Source organism: Lepidochelys kempii, chromosome 14 (assembly GCF_965140265.1).
Source record: "Lepidochelys kempii isolate rLepKem1 chromosome 14, rLepKem1.hap2, whole genome shotgun sequence".
NCBI lineage: Eukaryota > Metazoa > Chordata > Testudines > Cheloniidae > Lepidochelys > Lepidochelys kempii.
This window is the reverse complement of record NC_133269.1, coordinates 41,536,149-41,562,518: the sequence shown is the minus strand read 5'-3', so window position 1 is coordinate 41,562,518 and position 26,370 is coordinate 41,536,149. Positions and strand designations below refer to the sequence as shown.

Sequence of the window (26,370 nt, the reverse complement as noted above, 5' to 3'; positions counted from 1 at the left end):
AGGGCAGGTGTGTGCAGGGGTCTGGACCCAGACAATGGCCGACACCCTGTTTCCTGGACACGGATGGCCTAGGCCCTTCCCCCCTGCAAGATAAGAGCTAAAGGGTGGGAGAACAAAGGAATCAGGTGACCTCCAAGCCTGGGAAAGGGACAAAGCCCAGAGGAGGGGGGGCTGGAGGGAGTTTCAGTTTGGGGCTGGCTGGGACATGGAGTGAAGGGCAGATGTGTTGTCTGGCTCACTGCCCCCCCAAAATGGACCCGGCTGAGGGGTCCTGTTCTCTGCACCGACAAGCTCTGTGTTAGATCATGTTCCTGTCGTCTAATAAACCTTCTGATTTACTGTCTGGCTGAGAGTCACGTCTGACTGCGGAGTTGGGGGGCAGGACCCTCTGGCCCCCCCAGGACCCCGCCTGGGCGGACTCGCTGGGGGAAGCGCACGGAGGGGCAGGGGAGGCTGAAGGCTCCGAGGTTAGACCCAGGAAGGTGGAGCCGGGGGAGCTGGGTGCCCTGCAGACAGGCTGCTCCCAGAGAGGAGACTGCCCCAGAGTCCTGCCTGGCTTCATGGGGAGCAGCTGCAGAGCATCCCCGGGGACTCCGTGACACCCCCCAGCCCGGAGAGGGAGGCCTCCCCCACCCAGGCCAGAGAGGGGGAGGGGGAGGGGGAGGGGGAGGGAGAGGGAGAGGGAGAGGGAGGGGCCTGGAGTCACCGGAGCTCGGTTCTTTGTTCTCTCTTTCTCCATTGGCCACAAGGAGTCACAGGAAATTTGCTCAGGCCTCTCTCTCGAATGGGCGGGTCGGAGTCATTCTAGGGTGAAAACTGGCAGCTGGCCAATGAATTCCCGTAAAATGTGTGCTCGTTCATGCTAACTCCTCCTATATGCTAATAAGGCCCCACTCTCTCTCTGTCCATTGGCCACAGCACCAGGATGGGCGGGGTGGGGTGGAGTCACCGCGAGGCTTTCGAAGGTCCCGGAGCGCAGAGGCAGGTCAGAGCTGGGCAGGTTGAAGGTGCGCGGGGTGCGGACTAAGCTGAGCTAAGCGCCCACGGTCTTTAAAGCGCAGCCGGGCGGCGCGGCGCGGCGGCTCCGGGCGCGGACGGTCACTGCTGAGCCGGTGAGAAACGTGCCACCCGCGCCGGGCTTGTCGGGGGAGCGCCGGGACACGGGGGCAGGGGCTAGAACCCCCCGAACACCCCCCGCCTCTGTCTCTCCGGGCTGGGGGGGATGCTCTGGAGCTGCTCCCCAGGAAGCCAGGCAGGACTCTGGGGCAGTCTCCTCTCTGGGCGCAGCCTGTCTGCAGGACACCCAGCTCACCCAGCTTCCACCTTCCTGGGTCTGACCTCGGAGCCTTCAGCCTCCCCTGCCCCTCCGTGCGCTTCCCCCAGCGAGTCCGCCCAGGCGGGGTCTTCCCCCTCTCTGGGCTGGGCAACTCTAAGGGGCTGTGAGGGCACGCGGCCCCCCCTTCCCCCCCCCGCGGCGGCCCCCTTCCTCCTTCCTTCTCCTCTGGGGGCAGGGCCTGTCTTAGGTGTCTGGTGGCTCTCCGCACCCCCCTGCTCTGCTCGCCAGGGATGGGGCAACTTTGTGCAGCATGGAGCTAGCTGGGCCCTTCCCCTCCCGTGGCCCCAAGCCAGTGGGGGGGGGGGCGCATCAGCGCACTGTTGCTCCCTGTACCCCCAACCTTGGGGGCCCCAGGCCGGGCTTCCCACGGGCATCCTCCCCCTGCCTGTGTTCGCAAAGAAAAGGGGGGAAGGAAAGGGCCCCTCCCACAATTTCCCCGCCTCCCCCCACCCCCCTGTGGGGGAAGTTTTGGACATGAAGTTTTAATGGTTCTGTTGCCCACTGAGTGGGCACTTGGCCTTAGAAAATTACTGAAGTGTAAATGGAAAAGTTGATTAAAATTGATCATTTCAATTGAGGCGTTGGACTTGGTGATTTAATTGCCTTGATTTTACTCAATCCATCCTGGTTCTCTCCCCCCGCCCACCAACTCCCCACTCCTGTTAGGATTCTCGACTTGCTCTCGATTGCAGGAGGTATGAGTGGGGAGGGAGGGTTTTTTCATCCTGTCAACCCCAGCTGGGTGCCTGTCACGTGTGGGTGGTGTGGCCCGGTGGGTGGGGTCTGTAGCAGATCAGGTCTCTGAAGCCCTGGGGTTGGAGGGGCCGATGGGGTTTATGGGGGTTTAATCATCATGGCACCGCCTCTGGCAGGGGGTTGGGCTGCTGGGCATGGAACAGGAAACCACAAATCGTGCCCCACCCCCCACTGACCTGTCCTCCTGGGTCTGTCTCGACTTTCAGATCGGCTGGAAAGTCCAGAGCAGGGTGTGCGGGGAGCCAGGGCCAGGACCCCCGCCCCAGCTCGGCGGCTGCTGCAGAATCGGACCCAGTCACAGAGAGGAGCCGACCCCAGCCCAGCGTCTCCAGCAGCGTGCAGCCCGAGTGTCGCTGAGAGAGACGATGGGGCCAGCAGCTGGACCTGCTGAGAGCAAAGAGCCGCTGCAGGAGTGGCCTGTTGAGGGCAAGGGACACCTGGAGACTGGAGGGGAGCCAGGTAATGGGGTGTCGCTGCCTGGGAACAAGTTGGAGAGAGACACTGAGGCTGCTCCACATGGGGCCAGGCTCTCAGTGGCAGCAGCCAGTGCCCAGCAACCCCCCGTCTGTGGGCAGCAGGGACTGGATCACCCCCAGGGGCTCTCAGGGCACCGATCCCTGGCACACAGCTGCTGTCTGGCAGACACAGCGGTGGCCGTGGGGCTGTGCAGGGCCCTCCTGGGCTGGGTGTGTCAGACCCCCTGTGACAGCCCTGGCCCATCTCTGCTTGGTTTGTTCTCCCCCCTTCTGCTGTGTATGGCCAATGTGAGACCCCAGTGTGTGGGGACAGGGGCACTCGGCAGTGTGGGCCCAGCCACCGCTCCGCACAGGGCAGAGGAGAAGTGGGGATGGGGGGCAGCTTGAGCAACTGCCACCAGGACATGCGGGTCCTTATCTCTGCGCCCCTGAGCTCACCAGGCCTCCTGGCAGCCTGGCTGGGAGTGCCCAGGGGAGGGCACTGAGCTGAGGGGAAGGAGGGGCTGTTCTGCCAGCCCCAGCCGGCCTGACCCTCCGGGCTCCTCTCCCAGAGCATCTGAGGGAAGGAGCAATCGACAGAACGGTGCATGTTCGAGTCCAGTGGTTCTTGGCCTTTCCAGAGGACTGTCGCCCTGTCAGGAGGCTGATTTGTCTTGCACTCTCCTAAGTTTCATCTCACTTAAAAACAACTTGCTTCCAAAATGGGACATAAAAATACAAAAGTGTCACAGCCACTATTCCTGAAAAATTGCTGACTCTCTCTGATTGTTGCGTATTTAATTATGAAATAGATCGATTGGACTATCAACGCTGTACCTTTCCGTGTATTGTCTATCGAGCAGTATAAACGAGTCATTGTCTGTAGGAAATTTTAGCTTGTACTGACTTAGTGCTTTTTATGTAGCCTGTTGTAGCCCGAGGCAAATCTCTCGATGAGTTGATGTGCCCCGTTGAAGACCTCTGCTTACCCCCAGGGGTACACGAACCGGTGGGTGAGAACCACTGTTCTAAGGCAGCTCCAGCCCTGGTGCCGTCAGGGAGACGTGTCCTCGCGGCCCTGCCTGACGCGTCTTTCTGTTTCAGACCCTCATCGCAACTGCAGGAAATGTAACTACAAGAAAGGTACAATTGTGCTCGCAGTCGCCCTCGTAACCATGTTCTTAGTTCTCATCATTGTCCTGGCAGGTGAGTTCTCACCCTTCCCTTTCCCCCTCTCTGCACATCCCATTGCCCCTGGAGCCACCACAGTCAGTCTCTCCTCCTGGCCTGTCTGGCTTGTGCCCCTGGGACAGAGGATTCCTGGGGGATGTTCCTCCAAGACCTCCCTCCTGCTCCCTCCCAGACCCCTGCACCTGGGCACTCTCTGTGTTGGGACTGAAATTAGCTCCCCCCAGCCCACCTCTGAGCACTCTGGGTCCAAGTCACTGTTGCCGGGCCCCAGGCACGGTCACGGATACCCGTGCAGAGTGGGGGTGATTGACGGTGCAGGGCAGCAATGAGCTGGGCCCTCTGCCTGCAGCGTGTCGCCCTGAGGTGCCAGCCTGGCCTTCCTGCATCGCCGGGTCGTGCCCAGTGCTGGGCAGTTGCTGGCGTGTCACTGAAAGGAGCCGTGGAACGCAGTACCGACAGCCCCGTTAACGCAGTGTGAAACCCACCCACTGGTGACCTCGGCAGGGCAGGGTCTCGTCGCGCTGTTGACGTCCCCGCCTGCACAGACAGCGTGTGCGAGCGCAGATGGCAGCTGTTTGTGGTGACCGTGAACCTGGCTGGCTGCGCTGGACAGGCCGGGCAGCGGGCGTCCGGTCTCCTGAAGGGAAGGGAGTTTGTTCCCCTCTTCATCTCAACCTGCCTCTCCAGGGAAGCAAAGCGCAGAGCAGGGGGAGGGGGCAGCAGTCCAGGCTAGCAGAACTCCTTGGGGTACTAGACCTGGCAAATCATGTTGAAGTTAATCTCCTACCCATTAATTATTGCCCCCCTGCTGGCCCCCTTGTAACTGTCCCCTCCCTCTACAGCTCTCTGCCCACCCCGTGTTGTAACACGGAGCTTGGACCCAGCTCTCTGTCCTGGGCTTCATGGCATGAGCGGTTTGTCAGCTGCATCCCTGTTGAATGTGAACCCAAGAGAGGGAGACCAGAGTCAGATAACCCCCCTCTGGGGCTGGATTCCCAGCATCCTCCTGGCTCCCTCACGGCCTTTCAGTACCCACCCTGGTTCGAGGTGTCTCAGAAGCCTGGGGTGCAGGGGCTGATCTCCCCATGTTCTCCTCGTTGGCGGGTGGCGGGTCTCGCTCACACCACGTGTCGCTGTCTCATTCTCAGTGTGGAGACCTAAGCTTCCGTCAGCTGATCTGGGCCTCCTTGCTGGCCCCGCGTGCCCAGACGGCTGGATCGTATACCAAGGGAAACGCTACTATTTCTCTGAGGCCGAAAGGAACTGGACCTACAGCCTGACCTACTGCTCTGCGCTCAGTGCCTCCCTGGCTGAGATCAACAGTGAGCAGGAAATGGTGAGAGATGCTCCAATTGCAACCTTCTGGTCTTGGCTCAGCAGCTGCTGCAGGAGAACCTGGGCTCGAGGAGCAGCTCTGAGTAAATGAGCTTCCCGTTGCTGAATGCCAGGCCTGGCTGGCTGGCCCGGGACACCTCTAGTGTCTGTGTCTGACTGCAGGGATCACTCACTGTCAGCCCTCTCAAAAGGAGACCGCCCCTATCTCGGGCTAGGCTGGCTTGAGTGTCTTCTGGGTGGCATGGGGCCAAAGGGGTACTGAGATCCCAGATTGACTTGAAGAGCCAGTGCTCTTGGGGAGCCAGATGAGGATGGGGGGGCTCTTCTTAGCCCTGGCCCCTTCTGGCTGAGGATTTGGTGGCTCTACTCTCATCCCTGGCCCTTCCCAGCATCCCTTATTGAGCTCAGCTGGGCTCTTTCCTTCTCCTTCCCCTGTGATGGGGAGGGGAGCTCAGCTGTTCTGTAAGGCGAGGCTTTGACACAGAATGTGGCCTTCTATAGAGAGGTGCGGGGGCAGCTTAGACCCAGCAACACCCAAGAGCTGCTCCAGCCCCGGGCAGATTGGTGTGAGGGGGAGCTGGGTTTGGGATGGGAAAGTTAATACTGAATTACCCAGAGCTGGACAAGAGGGAGGCGAAAATCCCCAGCCGTTCCCTGAAAACAGAGCCCTTCAGTGTGTCCCTGTGATTCTCTGGTGCACAGAGCCTGTGCTCTGACCCCACCTCTACCTCTGCTGTTTTTAGGCTTTCCTGCTGCGCTATAAAGGCGGATTTGACCACTGGATTGGCCTCCGGAGGGACCCTGGGCAGCTCTGGAAATGGGCCAATGGCACCAAATTCAACAACCTGTAAGTCCTCTGTGATTTCCCTGGGCTTTGGGTCCCTGGTGTCTGAGATAGCGAGTTCAGGCCGACTCACCAGTCCGTGCTATGTACTCTGCGTATTAGTGATGGGTGGAAGCAAGTGTTGTCTGCTGGGAGACTGGCCAAAGCTTTCAGATCTGTCTGGCTTTAGTGGGGCCATGTGCGTTAAAGATGCCTGATAGTCACAAATGCTGAGTGCCTGGGGCTGCCATGAGAACTGGGTACAGTAGAGATGGCCCAGACGACATCCCAAGAGGGATTTCAGTGGGATGTGGGTGAGATCAAATAACCAAACCCCAGTTGAGCCGATAGCAGGGTTTGACCCTGGACCATCAGCACTGAAAGAACGGCAGAGTCGGTCATGCTGGCGGGGGAGTGGCACTATATGTCCAGGAGAGCATAGAGGAAATTAGAGTAAAAATCTTAAACGAATCCAACTGTATGCTAGCATGTCTCAGAATAGAAATTCCACGCTTGAAGAATAAGAATCTAGCAGCAGGAGTATACTACTGACCAGGATGGTGACTGTGAAATTCACCGAGATTAGAGAGGCTACAAAAGCAGAAAACCCAATAGTAATGGGGGTTTTCAACTATCCCCATATTGTCTAGGGACATTTACCCTCTGGATGGGATGCAGAGATGCGATTTTTAGACACCCTCAGTGACGGCTTGTTGGAGCAGCTAATCCTGGAACCCGCAAGGGAAGAGGCAATTCTTGATTTAGGCCTAAGTGGAGCACAGGGTCCAGTCCAAATGGTGAATGTAGCTGAACTGCTCAGTAATAGTGACCATAATGTAATTAAATTTATCATCCTTGTGTGGGGGGAAATGCCAGAGGAAACTCACCACAGTAGCATTTAACTTCAGAAAGGGAAACTAGAAGCTACTTCAATGGAAATTGAAAGGAACAGTCAGAAGGTGAAAAGCCTGCAAACTGCATGGAGACTATTTAAAAATACCATAATAGAGGGTCAAACTAAATGTATACCCCCCCAATTAAAAAAAAACGCTCAAAAAATGCCACCATAGCTAAACAGCAGAGTAAAAGAGGTGGTTAGAGGCAAAAAACGAGCATCCTTTTAAATAACATTAGGAAAGGGATAGAGAAAAAGGCATAAAATATCATCATGCCACTGTATAAATCCATGGTTCACCCACACCTTGAACACTGTGTGCAGATCTGGTTGCCCCATCTCAAAAAGGATCTATTAGAATTGGAAATGGTGCAGAGACAGGCAACGAAAATGATGAGATATGTGGAACAGCTTCCATATGAGGGGAGATGACTAAGGGGCGGGGGACATAGGCGGGCTATAAAATCATGAGTGGGGTCGAGAAAGGGCAGAGGGAAGTGTTGTTCTCTCCTTCACGTAACACAAGACCTAGCGGTCACACAATTAAATGAATAGGCAGCAGGTCTAAACAAAAGGAAGTATTTCTTCACACAGCACACAGTCAACCTGTGGAGCTTGTTGCCAGGGATGTTGTGAAAGCCAATAGTATAACTCTGTTCAGACAAGAAGTAGATAAGTTCACCGAGGATAGCTCGACCAGGGATGCAGCCCCATGCTCTGAGTGTCCATAAACATCTGACTGCCAGAAGCTGGGTGTGAATGGGATGGATCACTCGATACTGACCCTGTTCTGTTCATTCCCTCGGAAGCACCTACCGCTGGCCAGTATTGGAGGACAGGACACTGGGCTAGATGGACCATTGGTCTGACCCAGTGTGACCAGTCTTAGGTACTTACAGCCGAATGGCATTTTTAAAAAAGCCCTTTGCGATTGATGGGAAGCTGGAAAATGTGCCCAGAGGAGGCTTAGAAAACAAGTCAGTTGATGACCTGTTGTTTGATCCCAGTCAAATACTTTCACATATTCCAGCAAGGATGCCCTGATGTCGGCAGCAGTCTGTCTCTGTGATTGCATCATGAGCCCATCTGTTAGCAGGCCTGTTTGGGGTCTGTCTACACGGCAGCGGGCACCATGCCATTGCAGAGAAACTAAATGAATTCTTTGCAGCAGTCTTCGTGGCCGAGCATGTGAGGGAGATTCCCAAACCTGAGCCGTTCTTTTTAGGTGACAAATATGAGGAACTGTCCCAGATGGAGGTGTCATTCAAGGAGGTTTTGGAACAAATTGAGGAACTAAACAGTAACAAGTCACCAGGACCAGGAACTCAAATGTGAAATTGCAGGACTACTAACTGTAGTCTGTAACCTATCATTTAAATCCGCTTCTGTAGCTGATGACTGGAGGATACCTAACGTGATGCCAATTTACCCGAACTGGGTAAACAGGCATCTCAGTGGGGTGTTAACCCTGAAATCTGCCACCCCGTGGACACCCACCCCAGCAGAAGGCTCTGGGTGCATCATTGCCATCCCCTCAGACCTCTTCCGGGGTGATGCTGGTGGGGGAGATGCTCACAGTTGGCTGTGAGCTGGGTTCTCCCTTCTCTGGGACAGACCTCACCCCGAGCCAGAGGCTGGTAGCCTGAGGGCAGGGAGATCCCGGCCTGCCCAAAGAGTAGTGCTGGGCCTCCTCCTAGCCCAGCACATGCCTACTGTGAGTAGCCAGGATGGGACCATGGGGGAGGATTTGCCTGTGGGCCTGGATCCCACCCTGTTCCCAGGTGGGAAGCGCTGGCCTCCAGCTCTCACAGGAAGCTCTGTGTGAGTGGCTGGGGTCACCCCATGGCCGCTGGGTTTGTGCTGCTGGCATTTCACTCCAGCCGCCCCCTGCAATACAGCCTGTCCTGACAGGCCTCTGGCCTGAGAGCTGATGGAAACTGTCCAGGGAGCCCTGGACCCAGCTCTTCTGTGCGGCGTTACTGCTGGTCCTCGCCATGCTGAGAGTCACCTGGAACCTGCGCCCAGGGCCGTTTGGGTGGGTTGGGCCTGCAGGGGCCCATCCAGACCCAGCTGGGTGTGCGGGGCTGGGGGAGGGAGTAGGAACTGGGTTAATACCCACCTGGCATAAATGCTCCATGGAGGTCAGTTGATCTTCAAACCTTTCCTGGCCTTGCTGCCCCACTGCCCCCTTTCTAGCTGGGGCCTGTGGCAGGTGCAGGAAGGGGAGTCATAAGGGGCTGTGAGTGCAGCAGGTCCCTGCACTGTGCGAGAGCATCTCTCCCTGCCTGTGACTGATGGGAAGTGTCCAACTCCTACCTGACACCAGCTTTCTGTCTTGCAGGTTTCCGATAAGAGGAGGAGGAGAGTGCGCGTATCTGAATGATGAGAATGAGGTCAGCAGCTTGCGATGCACCAGTGAGAGACACTGGATCTGCACCAAACCCGATGCATTTACACAGGCACAGGAGGCTGCTGTGGTAGGGGGCTCGTAAGGAGAGTACTGGGGAATTAGTCCCGGAAAAGCCGGACTGATCTCTTTACAATATCACATCTGAGCAATTCCGGAATATCGGGGAATGCTCTGCGCATCACTGGGCAGAGCACTGTGGACTCAGGTGAAAATGAGAGATGCTATTTGCACATCTTGTCCCCCCACTCGTGCCGTCTGTTTTTCTGCCAGTGGAACGGCTCAAATCCAGCCTTTCCAACCTCCCTCAGCTGGACCAGGAGCTCTGCCTAGCTGAGCCAAGGCACCAGCCTCAGCTTTCACTGCCCTGACATTCCCCCACAGAAGCTTTTTACTTTAGAAAATGCTCCATGACCCTGAGAAATGCACAGCTGGGATCAGGCTGGCTCAGCTGTGTGTTTTAAAATAGGTATTAGCATTATTATTATTATTATTATTATTATAATTAGCATTATATTATTATTATTATTATTTATTATTAGCCTTTATTGAATGCTTGTGAGCTGCTGCAGCATTAATCTAATTTCTTCTGACCTCTGTATCCCACACTGTAAGGTAATATTGGAGCATTTGTTTTGGGAGTCTCTGACTGTGTAAATCACCAGACAGGAGAGTGAATTAAGGCATTCAGGAGTGTGAAGTGCTGATCTCCAGCAGCTCAGAGCACAGGGGAGGAGGTGGGATACAAGAAGGAACTGAATATAGCCTGTTGATGCTGGGGGCAGGGTTTTCTAGGCATAAGCAAGAGATCCCCAGCTGCTTAGCCTGGGTTAGCCCTAAAGGACACAGAGTTTATAATGGACCAGTGATACACAGACTGCGGCTCACGAGCTGCAAGTGACTCTTTAATGTGTCTCCTGCCACTCTTTGTAGCACATGATATTAAAACACTGTGATTTAATTGTTAACCAGTCAGGATGCTTTTACTATGTTATTAGCCACTAAGTTATTTGCTGCGAGCATTTATATAAAAACCTAAATATTTCCCCGGCCGTCCTGTTTAAATAGGAGTAATACTATAGTAAATGAAACAATGAATTCCCGCTACTGTGGCTCTTTTGGGTACGGCTGATCACTAATTTTGCTCCTGAACCACTGAGCTCGGAGCATCACTGCAATAGATGCTTCTGTTACCTTTTGAAACTTTGTAGCTTAGTTGTGTGCGTATGTTCACCTGCTTTAGCCTTGTAAATAAATCTTATTTCCTTTTTAATAAATTGTCCTATAATCAGACTGGCTACGTGCGCGGTCTTTGGTGTGACGTCTAAGGTGCAGTTCACCTGGGGTGCCTGGACCTGTGGGACTGGGAGTAACCTGAATACTGTTGTGATTCTGAGTGTGAGAGACCATCTGTCTCTCAGAGGCAGGCTCACCTGGGTTGCGAGACAGATCGGTACAGTACCGAAGGGGACTGCATGGCTAGGCTGTTAGGATGCCGGAGGAGGTTACCCTGCATGTTTGGTTGGTGAAATCTAGGTCTAGAATTCTCAGCCAGTTTGGATTTGTGCCCTGGTTCCCAGCAGTCTGCCCTGAGGTTGGCGCCACTCTCTCAGGACACTGCAGACAGTGCTATTGCACGGCCTTGGCTCCAGTTCCCTCCTTGCAGGAGAGAGGAGCTGAGCCTGCCCAGAGATGGAGTTTGGGGGACAGATGTATGTGACCCAGGGACCCCTTGGTGCCAGTGGCAGGCAGCGCAGAAGGTTTTCCAGGAATCCCCTGGGTCTGATTGTTACATCAGTCGTTTTAAACCTTTCCAGATGACTGTACCGCTTTCAGGAGTCTGATTTGCCACCTCACTTAAAAAGTGCGACTCCGGTTTCACCTCACTTAAAAACTACTCGCTTACAAAATCAGACATAAAAAATACAGAATCGTCACAGCCACTATCACTGAAATGGCTGACTTTCTCATTGTTAGTATATAATAAAATAAATCAATGGAAATATAAATCTTGTACTTCCATTTCAATGTATAGGATATAGAGCAGTGTAAACAAGTCACGATCTGAAATTTTAGTTTGTACTGACTTCGCTAGTGCTTTTTATGCAGCCTGTTTTAAAACGAGGTAAATATCTGGATGAGTTGATATATCCCCGGGAAGACCTCTGCGTATGGCCAGGAGTACATGTTCCCCTGGTGGAGAACCAGTGGTCTACAGAATAGTTTACCAAAGGGGGCATGCGAGGTCTGTATCAAGGGCCAGTTTTAGGTGAAAAATGCCTTTTTTAGGTGAAAAATGCCAATTCAGCAGTTTGCGAATTCATGTCTGGTCTGCTGAATTGTTCACGTCCAGCCCTTCCCCCCAGTTCTTAAAAAGTCGAAGCATTTCGTTTAGACACTTTCCAAACAAACCATTTTGATTTTTCAGCTTGAAACAATTTTTTGTTTAAAAAAGTCCTTCAGTTTTATTTTAAAAATTCAAAAAGTTACAACCCTTGAAATGTTCCTGGGTCTTTTTTTTTTTTTTTAAAGCTTTTCGGTTCATCAAAAACTTGGAAAAATTTTAGTTTTATTCAACCTGCTCTAGGGGCAGGTGAGGATTTTAGTGGTTTATATTTTGGGTCTCTGAGTCTCCTTGTTGCTCAAAGTTTTCTTACCGTAACAAATGTATTTGGGATGAGGGCAGGATGGGCAAAAGCTTCCTAAAAGTGGGGGGGCTGCTGGCACCCAAACTGTGGCCCAGCCCCTGTGCCAGCCCTTCTCCTCGAGGTCCTGCCCCCTCAAACTGCCCCTTTCCCTGAAGCCTCCCCCTCACGCCGCCTTTCTCCCTGAGCTCCCACTTCACGCTGCCCCTTGCCCCCAAAACACCGCCCCCCCGCTCCTTTCTCTCCCCCCTCATCCAGTCGCTCACACTTATGGCCAGTAAAAAGTGGTGGGCCCTGGTCTCCCATGCATGAGAGTGGGAGAGGATGAAATATTTCAAATATAACTCCCCCCACCTCACAAAAGCACAATTCGCCAGCAACAGCAAAACACGCACCTAACCAACCCGGGCCAGTCACGCTGTGTTATGTGTGACATTCCCGTCCTGGGGCGGTTTATGTCTTTGAGAATGTGAACCCTGCAGGCCTGGGTGTTTCTCTACGTAATGTGACCTCAGCGCTCCTGCTGAGAGCCATTGTTTGTAAATGTTTCAGTAGCAGACATATTTATCATTCATGGACAGACAGACATTTATTCATAATTAGAACTGGTCAAAAATAGCGGGGGTGGGGAGGGTCATGAAAATGGAAGAAGAAACCACTCTTCCCCCCCCACGATATTCTTCAAACTTATTTGCAAATGTTTTTAATGATCAAAGTTTTGTTTAGTTTTGGTGGGAAAAACTCCACGTTCTCTCTCAAGTGGGCAGAGAAATCCAAAATGTTTTTTTTAAAAAGGGAACTCTTTTCAAATGATCAATGTAATCCAAAGTGGCATTTCTAGTTAAAAGGTTGCATTGTGAGTGTAAAACCATTTTGAACCAGCTCTATTACTGTATAACAAGATGAGTTTATTTTTCATGCTGCATTGTTTGGGCCAAGTTGCAAGTGGTATTTCAGTTTTTGCACAGATCTTCTCTTCTTGCGTCTGCACCTCTCATAAGCTGTGGCCTTAATCTCGGCCCTGGAAACATTTACGTGCATGTTTAACTTTAATGACTGCTGTGAATAATTCCATTTCAATGGGACAACTCTGAGGTCGGGTTTAGGCTACAGCCCTATATCGGTGTAACTACGTCATTTATTTAATTTTCTTTCTTTTATATGTGAAAGTTCTTGAGAGGTTAAAGCAGGTAAAATACATGAACAGGTTCAGACAGTCCAAGTTTGTCAGTGCAAAGTGACAGCAGAGATGTGGTATCTGCTAGTTTTCCATAAGTCTCTCAGGGTCACCCAGGACAACTTTGGGGATCTCTGTCTTGCATCTGCAATGTTCCCTGAAAGTGTCCAAACAGCTCAGAGATACAGAACCATTCCCTGGATCCATTCTTACAGCTGTCTTCCCCGGAAAGCAGTCTGGCAAGTGTTCCTGTCAGCTCATTGCTAGGTTATCTGCCAAAACACTAGAGTTTTCAGGTGCCTAAATAGCCCCTGGAATCATGGTGAAATTATCCTCCCCGCCACCACCAAAATTTGAAATGGTGCCCTGAGTACACGGGACCCTACTGTGCTTCCCCCAGAGGAGCTGCATTAACAGGCAACTCTGCAAATTCTCTGCATGCCTCTGCCAGTGACCCCCATGCCTCTCCATTTCCTTGGCCACATGTATCCTGTCCCCTTGCTGGCGGCTAATCCAGAAAAAGAGGGAAAGAGCTCACCACTGCGACCACCTGAGGGATGTGTTGGGGTGAGATCAGCTGGTCAAAGCAGGCAATAGGGACAGAATCGGAGACTTGAAGCTCCTCGAGTGACCTCTGACCTTTCCAGACCTGCCCTTCAATCAGACACAGCGATTGTAAAGTTGAATGTGATAGTAACTAGACCCATTTTAAACCCTTCACCACACAAGACAAAGCCTGTAGGATTCATCATGAACTATTTATTTCTCCTCCCCTGGATTCCTGCAGCCACCAGCCACCTTGGAGCTTTCCCTCGTCTCTCCCAGGCTGGGCTCACTTGATTGCAGGAGCTCAGCGGAGGGTCCAGCTTTGCTCTTTCGCTTCCTTTCTTCACGTCTTTGGGTGGCTGCATTTGCAGCTGAGCAGCCTGATGGAAACACTGAGTCCTCTGTCTCGGCAGGCAGGCCCAGCCGCCAAAGCCAAAGACTCCCTGAGAACAGGGGCAGGTTCGCCTCAACTCTCAGGAGTGGAGGCTGGACCCATAGGGTAGGATTACCATATTTGAAATTTCAAAAAAGGGGACACTCTGGGGGGGAGGGAGTGGTAGCCCTGCCCCCTATCTACTCTCTCCCACTTCCTGCCCCCTGACTGCCCCCCACAGAACTGCCAACCCATCCAACCCGCCCTGCTCCTTGTCCCCTGATCACCCCCTCCCAGGACCCCGTCCTCTATCTAAGCCTTCCTTCTCCCTGTCTCCAACTGCCCTCTCCTTAGACCCCCCCAACCTAACTACCCCCCTAGAACTTCCCCCTCTACCTGTCCCCTGACTGCCCCGCCCCCTATCCGCACCCCTGCCCCCTGACAGACCCCCGGGTCTCCCACACCTATCCAACCACTCCCTGTCCTCTGACTGCCCCCGCAGAACCCCCGACCCATCTAACCCCCCCTGCTCCCTGCCCCTGACTTTGCCCCCAAACCTCCGCCCCATCCAACCCCCCCTGCTCCCTGTCCCTTGTCTCCCCCAACCCCTCTCCATATGCCCACCCCCTGTCAGGCTCCCCCCAGAACCCCTGACCCATCCGACCTCTCCTGCTCCCTGTCCCCTGACTGCCCCTTGGGACCCCGTGCCCCTTCTCCAGCCCCCCGACCCCCTTACCCTGCTGCTCAGAGCAGTGTGTCTGGGGTGCGGAGCCAGACACAGAGCCACGCTCCCCCGCAGAGCGCACAGCTCCCCCCCCCCCACTCCCAGAGTGCTGCATTGGGAGGGAAATCCCGGACCTTTGGAGAGTTTTACAAATTCCTCCCGGAGGGCGATTTAAAACCCAAAAAGCCGGACATGTCCGGGAAAATCCGGACGCATGGTAACCCGACCACAGGGACTCCAGGATCTGCAGCTGCTGCCACCTCTATGGTGAATCCTCCGACTCATCACCAACCAGCTCTTCCCCATTCTGCCAGCCGGCCCCACGGTCTGACCGTGCAGGAGAACAGAAACCCTTTGGGACAGCAGGAGAGTCTCCTCAATGCCGCATGCTTTGCATGGCTTCCCGCGGTCACCGGGAAACACGACTGCCCTGCCCCCAGGAGTCTCTCAAGGAGCTGCTGGCGCAGTCACTGGGCACCCACTCCTAATGGTCTCGGGCAGTGGCATTGCAGAGGGAGCTGAGCAGACCGTCCCTTCCGTGACTTCCTGAATTTCTGCCAGGGCGGACTCTCCTCTGCGCTAGGGAGAGTCCCCGAGGAAAAGCAGCCATTGGTGCGGGAGGGGGCAAGACAAGCTCCACCCCTGAGCCCTTGACTAGCAGGCAAGCAGGACTCTGGGAGCCAGGGATCGGTGTGTCTTGCTGGGAGAGAAGAGCTGGAGAGCAGAAAAGGGCACTGGAGGAACTGTAGAAAAGTCAGTGTGATGGCCAGGTCATGGGCAACCAGACCTAGTGGTCAGAGGCAGAGTCCACACTCACAAGACAGGAGTTGAGAGTCAGCTGGGTCAGGACACGGGAAGAGCAGAAGCAAAAGACCAAATTGTGTTCAGCACCTCAAGTCAGATGAGTCACCCCGAGTCCGCATGCCAGGAAATCAAGCCTGGGGACCGGGAGCAGGAACAGCCAACACGGTCCAGAGGGGGCGGGTGGGAGCTCGGGTGTTCAGACAGCTTCTTGTTCCTGCTGCTGGTTTAAGGAGGTCCTGGGGGCCGATTAGCTGCTCTGGGACTCCGCCAACAGAGCCTCAAACTGGGTCTGGACTTCATCAGTCCTAGGTAAGCAGTTTTTCGTAGGCTTCCAGGTGGCGTGCTGGAGGGTGGCTGCTCCCAGGAACCCTGCAGACCCGGGTTAATGACCCATGGGTCATGACAGTGACTGATCTCTCCCCGCCCAAACCTCCTGCACGAAACAGTCTGCAGGGTCCCGGACGCATCCTCTGAGAAAAAAAAACCACAGTCATGAGGACAAATAGGCTATGGAACAGGAGCCCCCTCTTTGTTGCAACAGCCCCAAGTGCCCAGAAGAGTGGACGGTTCTTACCTCCAGGAGATGCCTGGGATCTTCCATCTAAGCCTCATTGGGACCCCTGTTTCTTGGTCTGACAGGATGAGACCATCTGTCCCCCCTGCTCCCTGCGCTGGGCTGGCTACAGCACGCATCTGTGTAAGAGGCTGGGCCAGAGAGATGTTACAGTCAGGGTCCGGGCAGCCCAGAAGGAGAACAGAGGGTCTGAAACCAGAAGACGAAGCAATCAAATCAGCGGATTCGACAGAGAAGTTTTGTACCCTACAGGGACATCAAAGAAGGTCTGTTAGGAAAGCTGAGATGTTAGTCTGGAAACTGCTAAGGCAAAGATTGTGACTTGTTAACGTTCAGTTTAAGTCACTACAAAGTGTTTTTTGTTTTGTTTCTCTGTTTGAAATTTGTCTTTTTCTCTTGCTTAGTTTCACTTAAATCTCTTCTTTGTTACTGTGCTTCCCAAAGCACCTCAGTGTCGTGTGTTCGAGTGAAGTGTGAGTCTCCAGCCTACCCAACAGGCTGAGCTGTGCCCTGTCTCTCTGAAGGTAGCGAATAATTTCTGAGCGGTGCTGGGCCCAGAGTCCAAGGGCAGTTCACCAGACATCTCCTGTGAAGCCCAAAGGGACCAAAGGAGCAGGAGCGATTCAGGCCCCATTGACCCATGGGAACTTCTCACAGAAGAGGCCACACTGGGCTCCAGACACAGCCAGCAGGATCCCTCCCACAAGCTGGGCCATGTCCTTCCCCTTCCAGCCCCACAGCTTCCTCCTCACCCCAGCCTCAGAAACCCCTCCCACCTCCCTGCTCTCCCCAACCACTCTCCAATACCAGGCTGTTTCCAGAATGGAAGCAGGTGCGTACCAGAGTTCACTCACCGCTAGATGCTGGCCAGGCCTCGTGTCACCGCTTTCTCGCTGGGCTAGCAACCCCGCTGATACTCACGCTTGCAGTTTGTTGTCTGGGAACTCAGCCCTCCAACCAGGTGATTGGCCTTTAGTCTACCCCTTCCTGGAGTCGTGCTCCTTCCAAACAAAGTCCAAAAATGTCTTGAACAGAAACAAGGCCTTCCACCCTCGTGGGGAGTTCTTCCTCAGCCTGATTTTGGCTCGGCCTGCCCTTCTTGGGTTTCTATGGTCTTCTGTGTCCCCTTCCTTAGGGACGGTGAGAGAACCCAGTCCTACCCTGGACTCCAGGTTTTGGCCCAAGGCCGTCAACTGAACAGTTCCCTCTGCTTCTGTACTTTTGCTGCTGTTTCCCCTTGTTTCCTCTCAGGTGGGGCTCACTTGGTCATCAATTTGGCCTAGCCCCAGGCTAGGCAGCCATAGGCCAAGCCACCCTGTTAGATATCCTCCTCCTTCAAATCCGGTCCAGCCCGGCTGACAGGTTTGCTGAGGGGATGGTGAAACCCGATTGCTGATCAGAAGGAGGTCAGAGTCTTTTCTCTAGGAGCTGAAGGTCCGTTTGTCCTGCTGCGGGAAGTGGAACTGGAGAGCGGAGATGTTAGGTGAAAGAGACTGCATGATGGAGTTGGAGACTGAGGGACGGGAGCCTCCTCCCAGAAACGCTCCCAGGAGAACAGGTTTGAGGAGTTCTCTGGGGAGCCTCTTGCTAGGAAAAAAACAAGGGTGGCACATTGCTGGAGATGTCTCTGTCCCAGGGATGGGGGAAGCTCCCAGCCAGGCTATGCAGCAGGGATCCCATTTCTCCCCCAAGAAACCCATATGCCCAAAGAAGTCAATGGCTCTTACCTCCATGAGGGAGCAGGGTCTTCCCTCTCAGCCTCTTTGAGAACTACCACTGCTTGGTTTCCTCGGACAAGGGACCTGCCCCCACTGCTCCCTGAGGTGGTTCAGCTTCTGACTACACCCATCTGGGAGGCTGTCAGACGCTCCAGGGCCTAGAAGACATGGGCGGAGGAGGCTCCTCTTCATGTCAGACTCTGAGAGCCCATAGAGGGGCCAAAGGAAGAATAAAGGGCAGGAGATGAAGCTAGCCCTGAGCCTCTGTCCCATCCTCACCTCCTCAAATGTGGAGCTTCCTGAGCTTCAGTTGGGCAGACAGTCTGTAGCCCTGACCCAAAGGTCCTTCTGCGCCATATGGGGCAGGAAGATCTCTGCCTGGGAGCACGGGGAATGGGATGGGGGTGAGATCAAGGAAAGAGGGGAGGGGTATGGGTGTGAGGGAAAGAGCTCCTGCCCCAGATGAAGGAATTTGGGGGGCCAAGGGAAGGACTCGGCTCCACAGAGAGGGCAGAGAATTTCTGTGAGTGCCAGGGGCCTCCATTTCCGCTTCCACTAGCCCCGCATTTACAGTGAGACAGAGCAGTACCTGCAGCAGGGAGCGGGACTTGCTGAACAGGGAGGGGAACCTTTCAGAGCATCAGAGGAGCCACAGCCCTTGCAGCGCCTCGGGCATCTGGTGCAAGTGCCTGATGATGTGAAGCTGGCCCATGACCTTGGCTGTGACATCCTCGTGCTGCAGGGGAACGAGAACATGTCAGAGACGGAGACACTCCCCAGGAATCAGGGAGGATTAAGGGCACCTGGAACCAGCACCATCATTTCCACCCAGCAGCTGCTCATGTCTGAGTGGTGGATTCACCCTCCCGACCCCCAGGATGGAGGCTTGCTGTCCTCTCTAGTGACCTCCAGTGCCAACCCCCCTCCTTGTCGGGTGAGCTCCTGCCACCTCCCCATCAGTGCCCCTGACAGCTGTTCCACCTCCAACCCACCTGGGGACACCGCTCAAGTTCGTAGAACCCTCTCCTCCACCCCCACCTCCATCCCCACCCAGGTAGGGCAGGGAGGGGGCTCTAGCAGGGTGGTGGGGGGCAGGAGGGATTCTGGCAGCAGTAAAGTGGGATGGGGAGAGGTTGAGACCTTTCCCCAAGTCACCCCAGTGACAAAAGCTGAAGCCACAGGATGGCAGCCCTGGTGAACGAGGCAGGTCAGCAGCCCCTGCTGACTGAATCCTCCCAATCTCTCGAGAGCGGGTCCAGCCCTACCAGCAGCAAGATCAGCTTCCCACGCCCATGTGCCTCAGCTCTTCCTGGTCAGTCGCCATCACCAGTCAGTCCTTGGCCTCCCAGGCTGCCGGGAAAGGGAGCAACTCTCGATGGTGGCTCAGGTGACATGGACACTAGGCTATGGGGAAATGGGTGCAGCTCTGTGGGGCAGGAAAGGTTCCCAGAGGGCTCTTAGGGGACTCTCCTGTCCTTTCCAGGAGTGATAGCAGAGCACCACATCCTAAGAAGAGAAGTCCATGAAGTCCAGAAGTCCCCACTAGGCTCCTTGCCACCAGGCCAGCGAATGGCGATAAGATGGGAATGAGGCCCTGGCCTCCACCCCAAGCTCCTGAGTCGATTGCAGCTGCTTACCGTGACCCCCATCAGTTGCTGGGCTTCCCCCAGGAGGGAGTAGACGAGCACCAGCCCAGCCTGGCTGACACGTAGCACGGGGTCGTGGATAGCCAGCACTGCTGTCTGAAGGAAGGATCTTTTCTGACCGATGGAGAAGAATTTTCCAAAGACCTAAAACCAAGAGGACACGAGGCTCAAGCAGATTGGCCAGAGCCAGCCTCCAAGTCCTGGCCGTACAATGGCATCACCGTCTAGTGCCCCAAAGGGCGGGGAAGAGAGCTGCTGTGGACAAGGCAGTTCATTCCCCAGGAGGCTTTCAGGGTCCCAGGGCTCAGGGAAGCCCCTTTATTAAAAGGTCGTAGATGCTGAGGGACCAAAGCCTCCAGTGGCTCTTCCGGGAGGGCAATTTCTGGCAGGGGCCAGGATGGGCTGGAAATGGATCTCTAATGTGTGTGAGCAGGCCCACTCTGCTGTGCAGGGCACCGAGATGACAGGGGACCCTGTGTTGCTTCCAGCAGAGAGATCTCCTGCACCTCAGCGGCTAGAGGAGTGTGTGTGTGTTGTGGGGGGCGAGGGGGTTGGAGCTGACAGACCAAAGGTCTCTTCACCCCAGCTTAGTGATTTCTCTCATTGCTGGGAATGGCCTCTGCATCTCCTTGGTTTCTTCAAGGGGAATCCAACCTGCAGCCTGACAAGGACAAGGAGACTCATGGCCCAGTCCCCATCCCAGACGCTCCTCGGAGACTTTTCTTCCGCTGCAGCAATTCAGCTTGTGGGAGGCGGGACAACCTCACACAGTCTCTCTCACGGGGCGTCTGTGGAGCAGCGTTCTGTCGATGCCCTTGTCGATCCAGGAGCCGCTCCAGGGCCTCCTCTGTGATGTTGTGGCAATCACCCATTTCACCTTTTACTCCAGGCTGGGGGCACTGTGTTACGGTGTGTTCGAAGGTTTGGATATTCTCACCACAGTTGTGAGATGGGGGCGGGGGGGTGTCTTTGATTTTCTACTTCTGCAGCAAGTAGCCGCAACTTGGGTCAGTGACAATGTGCTTCTTTGGAACAGTGGCTGAGGTCCAGATACTCTGCCATTCCCTGGCTGGGTCTGGAGATATGAGGGGGGCGCATGTGGTCCATATTGGCTCTGGAGCTCACTATGTCCCCTACCCAGTTCCCAGGTTGGGGCATTCTGCTTCCTAATCGGCAATGGAATTGGGCAAAGCCCACCTCCTTTCTCTGCTTCTACAGGATGCAGGGAATTAAACAAGGGTCTGATCAAGCAATCGTGACTGACTGACTCAGGGCTCTCCTCTCAGACACTTGGGGATCAGCCAGGGGGACAAGGAGCAGAGAGACACCCAGAGCCAAAATCCTATATTAACTCACCCACCCGGGGATCCTCCTTATGCTACGTAGCAATGCAGCCATGTAAGACACTCAAATCACGGCAACTAGCGAGGTTCCAATGTGGGACCTTTAGCACCAGCCTGTCCCACTGGTTGCTGGATGAGGAGCTCTGAGCTGGAAATAAGGAGCGGGCTCTTCTCCTGTCTCCAGGAGGCATCCACTGCAGGGAACCCAGCCAGCCCCACTCCCCGGGCTGTGTCATGCCCTGGCACAGTGCCCTTACCTCCCCCACTCTGGCTGTATTTTTGTAGCCCAAGAGCCTGCTGTCCTGGTGCCAATCATAGCACCAGAGATCTTCTGCGTCATGTATGGTCAGGCCTGGAAGAGAGAGAGAGAGAGAGAGACTTTTCTCCTTCTGGTTGCAGTTTCTGTGTCCTTCCAACCCCATTGGTGGCTCCACAGTGGAGTGGAGAAGAACAGAGGCAGAGAGAGACTTGTCCTCCAGCTGGGGTCAGTCTGAGAGAAATGGTCTGGGGTCCCATTATCCACCTGTGGTCACTCTTAGTTCCCTATTGGGTTCCGTGTCCCAGCTGGGTTCCTTACCCCTCTGTCGGAGCAGCAGCTGGTAGAGCCGGTAAGTCCCCTCCCTGGCCTGCCGGCTGATGTCCTTGTCTGGATCGCTGACAAATAGAGCCAGCTGGGCCACATGGTGCCCCATCCTAGGAAACTCGGCTGAGATCTAATGGAAGGGAGAGGAGAGGGGACTCCATCAGCATTTTCCTGTCAGCCCCCCTGGGCCAGAGGGCTCCTTCCCCTTAGCTCCTCTGCAGGAGATGCTGGGGGAGAGGAGCTTGAGATCGACCCTTCATTTGCTCTGCTACCAAGGGAGCCTGGAGCTGCTTTGGGATGCCAAGCAGGGGTGGAGCATGGGCTCCTTAAAGGCCCAGGGACAACACTGAACCAGGACAAGAAGAACTTGACTCAAGCCTTGCTCAGTCCCTGCTCTGCCTCTGCCTCCCCATGAAGAACCCTCCTAAGCCACAGCCCCGGCCGCAGCAGATCCTGCAGCCCGCTGGAGCCAGCCCGTCTCCGCCTGGAGCCAGCAAGCTGGGATCGGAGGTCACTTACGTCAAACTCAGGGAGGGTGACCGTGTATCTCAGCAGGGCTGTGCTGCTCCTGATGGCCCTGGCTCGCTCCTGCGACACCCTGGACACGACCCACAAGTTGATATCCTGTGGGGAAAGGAGGCAGGTCAGACTCAGTGGCCAGGTGCACCTGCTTTGCAAATGATCCCCCCATGCCCCCAGCCCCAGGGGCCTGAGACATTCTGCACAGGGGGGAATATCTGAGGCCTTGATGGCAGATGGTCCCATCCTCCCAGAACTCCTGATTCCTGAACAGTTCACCAGAAAGGAGACTGAACCCTTGACCCTTCCCTGCTACGAAAATCCTTGGGGGGATGTAGGGACTGACTGAGAACACAATTCCCCCAGGAATTTCAGAGCAGATCAGAGGGAAGGGCTGATTCCCTGGGGTCCTCCTGTTTCTCTAGGAAGGAGTGTGTGCCTCTTCTCTGAGAACCATCTCTCGAATCTCATGGGGTGTGTGTGTTGGAGGGGTGGGGGAAGGGTGGGTTTTCAGACTCTCACTCCCCAAGACAGCCAGGAGCCCTGTGGTTAGTGCTCAGCAGAACCAGGCAGAGCTCTGGCTTGAAGTCCCAGCTCCTTCCTCTGTCCCTCAAGAAGGAAGGACCTGACACTGCATTGCACTGACCTCCCCAACCAAGGACGGCCCACTGGGGACCCAGCTAGGAGGACAGAGTGGAAAATGGATCTTCCAGTCTCTCCTTACCAGTCCCCCAAAGAGTTCAGGTGAAACGGGGCTCACCTCCAAGATGAAGTGGAGTCTGTCTGTGTCTGGGGACTCTGCCAGCAGGTTCCCCAGCATGGCATCCAGGACCTCTGGGATGACTTTATGCAGAGCCTGCAAAGCATGGGTCAGAGTTAGGGAACCTGGGCCTACACCTGCCACAGGATGGGAAGAGGGGTCGCTGGGAAGCACTGGGGAGACTCCAAACACATATCCTGGCCTCTCTCCTTCACATCCCACTGCAGGCAATTCGCAAGAATTGATGACCCCTGGACCTTTGATCCATGAGCTTAGGAGGTCTCTGCAGAGGGCCTTGTAGGCAGAAGAGTATGAAACAGCCAAGTTGCTATGGATGGAAGCTGGGATTCTGGGCAAAACACGGCTTATGGAAGAAAGAAAGAAAGAAAGAAAGAAAGAAAGAAAGAAAGAAAGAAAGAAAGAAAGAAAGAAAGAAAGAAAGAAAGAAATCTTGTGTTTGTGTTTCCCAGATTAACAGGATTTAGGTGGGAAGGCTATGACAGATTCAGAGGTGGCAGTGGGAGTGACCCATGTAGCAGATGACACAATGAAGATGACTGGATGTGGAAGCTGTGGTATGTACATGATCCTGGAGGGGGCACCTGGTAAGAGTTTTGTCTGCATGAAATGCCGTCTGATAGAGCTGATGGAGGAAAAGATCAGAGGTTTGGAGATGCAGGTGGAAAGTCTGGTAGAGTTTAGGAAGGGGTTTGAGCAGATTATGGAGCAAAGACATGAGGTATCTGAAGGGAAAAGCTCAGACTTGCAGATGGAAGCAGGACTAGGGAATTCTGAGGGGAGACTGGGTGAGGAAAGTGGTCAGTGGAAGCATGTGACTAAAAGAACTAGGCAGAGGAAAAGACGGGCTAGTGAAGGAGAAATAGAGCTTCAGAATAGGTTTGCAGAGTTGGAAAATGAAGAAGGGGCTCAGCAGGTAGTCACTGAAGGTGACAGGGCAAGGAAGAAGAGAAGAGCGGTTAGTCCTATAGGAAAAGGGGAAGAGTTAATGGAGATTACACCAAATATGAGCCCCAGGAGGATACAGGATGGGTTAAAAAGGATTACAAGGGAGAATGGGAATGGAAAAAACTTGCAGCCAGAGGGAACAGGGGATAGACTGGAGAATAGCACCGTCACTAGGAAAAGGCAGGTCTATGTGATTGGGGACTCTTTATTGAGAAGAATAGATAGGCCTGTAACCAGAGCTGATCCAGAAAATAGGAGGGTGTGCTGTCTTCCAGGTGCTAAGATACGGGATGTAGACCTGAGGTTAAAAAGGATTCTAAAGGGAGCGGGAAAGAATCCCCTAATTATCCTTCATGTGGGAACAAATGATACGGCTAGATTCTCACTGGAAAATATTAAGGGAGACTATGTTAGGCTGGGGAGGACGCTTAAGGAAATTGAGGCTCAGGTGATCTTTAGTGGGATTCTGCCTGTTCCTAGAGAAGGGCAACAAAGGTGTGACAAGATTATGACTATCAATAGATGGCTTAGGCAGTGGTGCTATAAGGAGGGCTTTGGGATGTATGGCCATTGGGAGGCATTCATGGATAGAGGACAGTTCTCTCGGGATGGACTTCATCTGAGTAGGGAAGGAAATAGACTTCTAGGATGGAGGCTGGCACAACTGATTAAGAGAGCTTTAAACTAGGAATTTGGGGGAGATGGTTGGGAGATGTCCAGGTAATCTCCACGCCAGAATTTAGCATAGAGTGGAAAGAAAATGAAGTAAGAGTGGATACAGCTGTAGGTAGGAGGAAGGGCAGTGTAGATACAAGTCTAATAGGTTATACTGGTAGTAAAATAACCGTGCCTAATAGGGTACAGAATGTGAGTGAGGCCAAACAGCAAAAATTAAGATGTTTGTACACTAATGCAAGGAGCCTAGGTAATAAAATGGAGGAACTAGAGTTACTGGTGCAGGAAGTGAAACCAGATATTATAGGTATAACAGAGACCTGGTGGAATAGTCGTCATGACTGGGCTACAGGTATTGAAGGGTCTGTGCTGTTTAGGAAAGACCGAAATAAAGGTAAAGGTGGTGGAGTAGCACTGTATATCAATGATGAGATAGAATGTAAAGAAATAAGAAGCGATGAAATGGATATGACTGAGTCTGTCTGGGCAATAATTAAATTGGGGAAGAAAGCTATTAGAGCCTCCCCTGGGATAGTGCTTGGGGTGTGCTATAGACCGCCGGGATCTAATTTGGATATGGATAGAGCCCTTTTTAATGTTTTTAATAAAGTAAATACTAATGGAAACTGTGTGATCATGGGAGACTTTAACTTCCCAGATATAGACTGGAGGATGAGTGCTAGTAATAATAATAGGGCTCAGATTTTCCTAGATGCGATAGCTGATGGATTCCTTCAACAAGTAGTTGCTGAACCGACTAGAGGGGATGCCATTTTAGATTTGGTCTTGGCGAGTAATGAGGATCTCATAGAGGAAATGGTTGTAGGGGATAATCTTGGCTCAAGTGATCATGAGCTAATTCAGTTCAAACTGAATGGAAGGATTAACAAAAATAAATCTGCAACTAGGGTTTTTGATTTCAAAAGGGCTGACTTTCAAAAATTAAGGAAATTAGTTAGGGAAGTGGATTGGACTGAAGAATTTATGGGTTTAAAGGTAGAGGAGGCCTGGGATTATTTTAAATTAAAGCTGCAGAAGCTATCGGAAGCCTGCATCCCAAGAAAGGGGAAAAAATTCATAGGCAGGAGTTGTAGACCAAGCTGGATGAGCAAGCATCTTAGAGAGGTAATTAAGAAAAAGCAGAAAGCATATAGGGAGTGGAAGAAGGGAGGGATCAGTAAGGAAAGCTACCTTATTGAGGTCAGAATATGTAGGGATAAAGTGAGACAGGCTAAAAGTCAAGTAGAGTTGGACCTTGCAAAGGGAATTAAAACCAATAGTAAAAGGTTCTATAGTCATATAAATAGGAAGAAAACAAAGAAAGAAGAAGTGGGACCGCTAAAAACTGAGGATGGAGTGGAGGTCAAGGATAATCTAGGCATGGCCCAATATCTAAACAAATACTTTGCCTCAGTCTTTAATAAGACTAAAGAGGATCTTAGGGATAATGGTAGCATGATAAATGGGAATGAGGATATGGAGGTAGACATCACCATATCTGAGGTAGAAGCGAAACTCAAACAGCTTAATGGGGCTAAATCGGGGGGCCCAGATAATCTTCATCCAAGAATATTAAAAGAATTGGCACAAGAAATTGCAAGCCCATTAGCAAGAATTTTTAATGAATCTGTAAATTCAGGGGTTGTACCATATGATTGGAGAATTGCTAACATAGTTCCTATTTTTAAGAAAGGGAAAAAAAGTGATCCAAGTAATTATAGGCCTGTTAGTTTGACATCTGTAGTATGCAAGGTCTTGGAAAAAATTTTGAAGGAGAAGGTAGTTAAGGACATTGAAGTCAATGGTAAATGGGACAAAATACAACATGGTTTTACAAAAGGTAGATCGTGCCAAACCAACCTGATTTCCTTCTTTGAGAGAGTAACAGATTTTTTAGATAAAGGAAACGCAGTGGATCTAATTTATTTAGATTTTAGTAAGGCGTTTGATACTGTGCCACATGGGGAATTATTAGTTAAATTGGATAAGATGGGCATCAATAGGAAAATTGAAAGGTGGATAGGGAATTGGTTAAAGGGGAGACTACAACGGGTCCTACTGAAAGGTGAACTGTCAAGTTGGAGGGAGGTTACCAGTGGAGTTCCTCAAGGATCAGTTT

At 53.0% G+C, this 26,370-nt stretch overlaps 2 protein-coding genes and 1 long non-coding RNA gene across 5 annotated transcripts; 1 reads left to right on the top strand and 2 right to left on the bottom strand.

Annotated features, from left to right (window-relative positions):
• The first annotated feature begins 935 nt into the window (after positions 1-935).
• On the top strand, positions 936-10,476 carry LOC140897922 (C-type lectin domain family 2 member D-like). 3 transcript variants are annotated; one of them, XM_073311218.1, is made up of 6 exons: positions 936-1,112; positions 2,299-2,551; positions 3,652-3,690; positions 4,887-5,074; positions 5,817-5,920; positions 9,133-10,476. In XM_073311218.1, the coding sequence occupies exons 2-6, from the start codon at positions 2,458-2,460 to the stop codon at positions 9,281-9,283; spliced, it is 576 nt and encodes a 191-aa protein (XP_073167319.1). In that variant the 5' UTR covers positions 936-1,112; positions 2,299-2,457; the 3' UTR covers positions 9,284-10,476. The 3 variants fall into 3 exon arrangements, with proteins under 3 accessions (XP_073167319.1, XP_073167317.1, XP_073167318.1); XM_073311216.1 differs by having other exon boundaries at positions 3,652-3,753; XM_073311217.1 differs by having other exon boundaries at positions 977-1,007; positions 3,652-3,753.
• Positions 10,477-16,200: 5,724 nt separating this feature from the next.
• On the bottom strand, positions 16,201-18,008 carry LOC140897943 (uncharacterized). Its single transcript, XR_012154890.1, has 3 exons — positions 17,769-18,008; positions 16,963-17,628; positions 16,201-16,287 (listed from the first exon to the last, which is right to left on the bottom strand). It is a non-coding gene; the product is annotated as an uncharacterized lncRNA (long non-coding RNA).
• A 1,399-nt stretch (positions 18,009-19,407) lies between these two features.
• Positions 19,408-22,670, bottom strand: LOC140897536 (maestro heat-like repeat-containing protein family member 7). Its single transcript, XM_073310251.1, has 6 exons — positions 22,611-22,670; positions 21,851-21,955; positions 21,326-21,461; positions 21,006-21,100; positions 19,466-19,549; positions 19,408-19,419 (listed from the first exon to the last, which is right to left on the bottom strand). Exons 1-6 carry the CDS (start codon positions 22,668-22,670, stop codon positions 19,408-19,410), a joined length of 492 nt encoding a protein of 163 aa, XP_073166352.1.
• Between the last annotated feature and the right edge of the window lie 3,700 nt (positions 22,671-26,370).

Coding starts and splice junctions, on each gene's coding strand:
- LOC140897536 (XM_073310251.1), bottom strand. CDS start 22,670: ATGCTGGGGAACCTGCTGGCAGAGTCCCCAGACACAGACAGACTCCAC. Junction 21,956..22,610: donor GACTCCACTTCATCTTGGAG/GTGAGCCCCGTT, acceptor CTTTCCCCACAG/GATATCAACTTGTGGGTCGT. Junction 19,550..21,005: donor ATACAGCCAGAGTGGGGGAG/GTAAGGGCACTG, acceptor TCTTGGTTTTAG/GTCTTTGGAAAATTCTTCTC.
- LOC140897922 (XM_073311216.1), top strand. CDS start 2,458: ATGGGGCCAGCAGCTGGACCTGCTGAGAGCAAAGAGCCGCTGCAGGAG. Junction 3,754..4,886: donor TCTCATCATTGTCCTGGCAG/GTGAGTTCTCAC, acceptor TCTCATTCTCAG/TGTGGAGACCTAAGCTTCCG. Junction 5,075..5,816: donor TCAACAGTGAGCAGGAAATG/GTGAGAGATGCT, acceptor TGCTGTTTTTAG/GCTTTCCTGCTGCGCTATAA.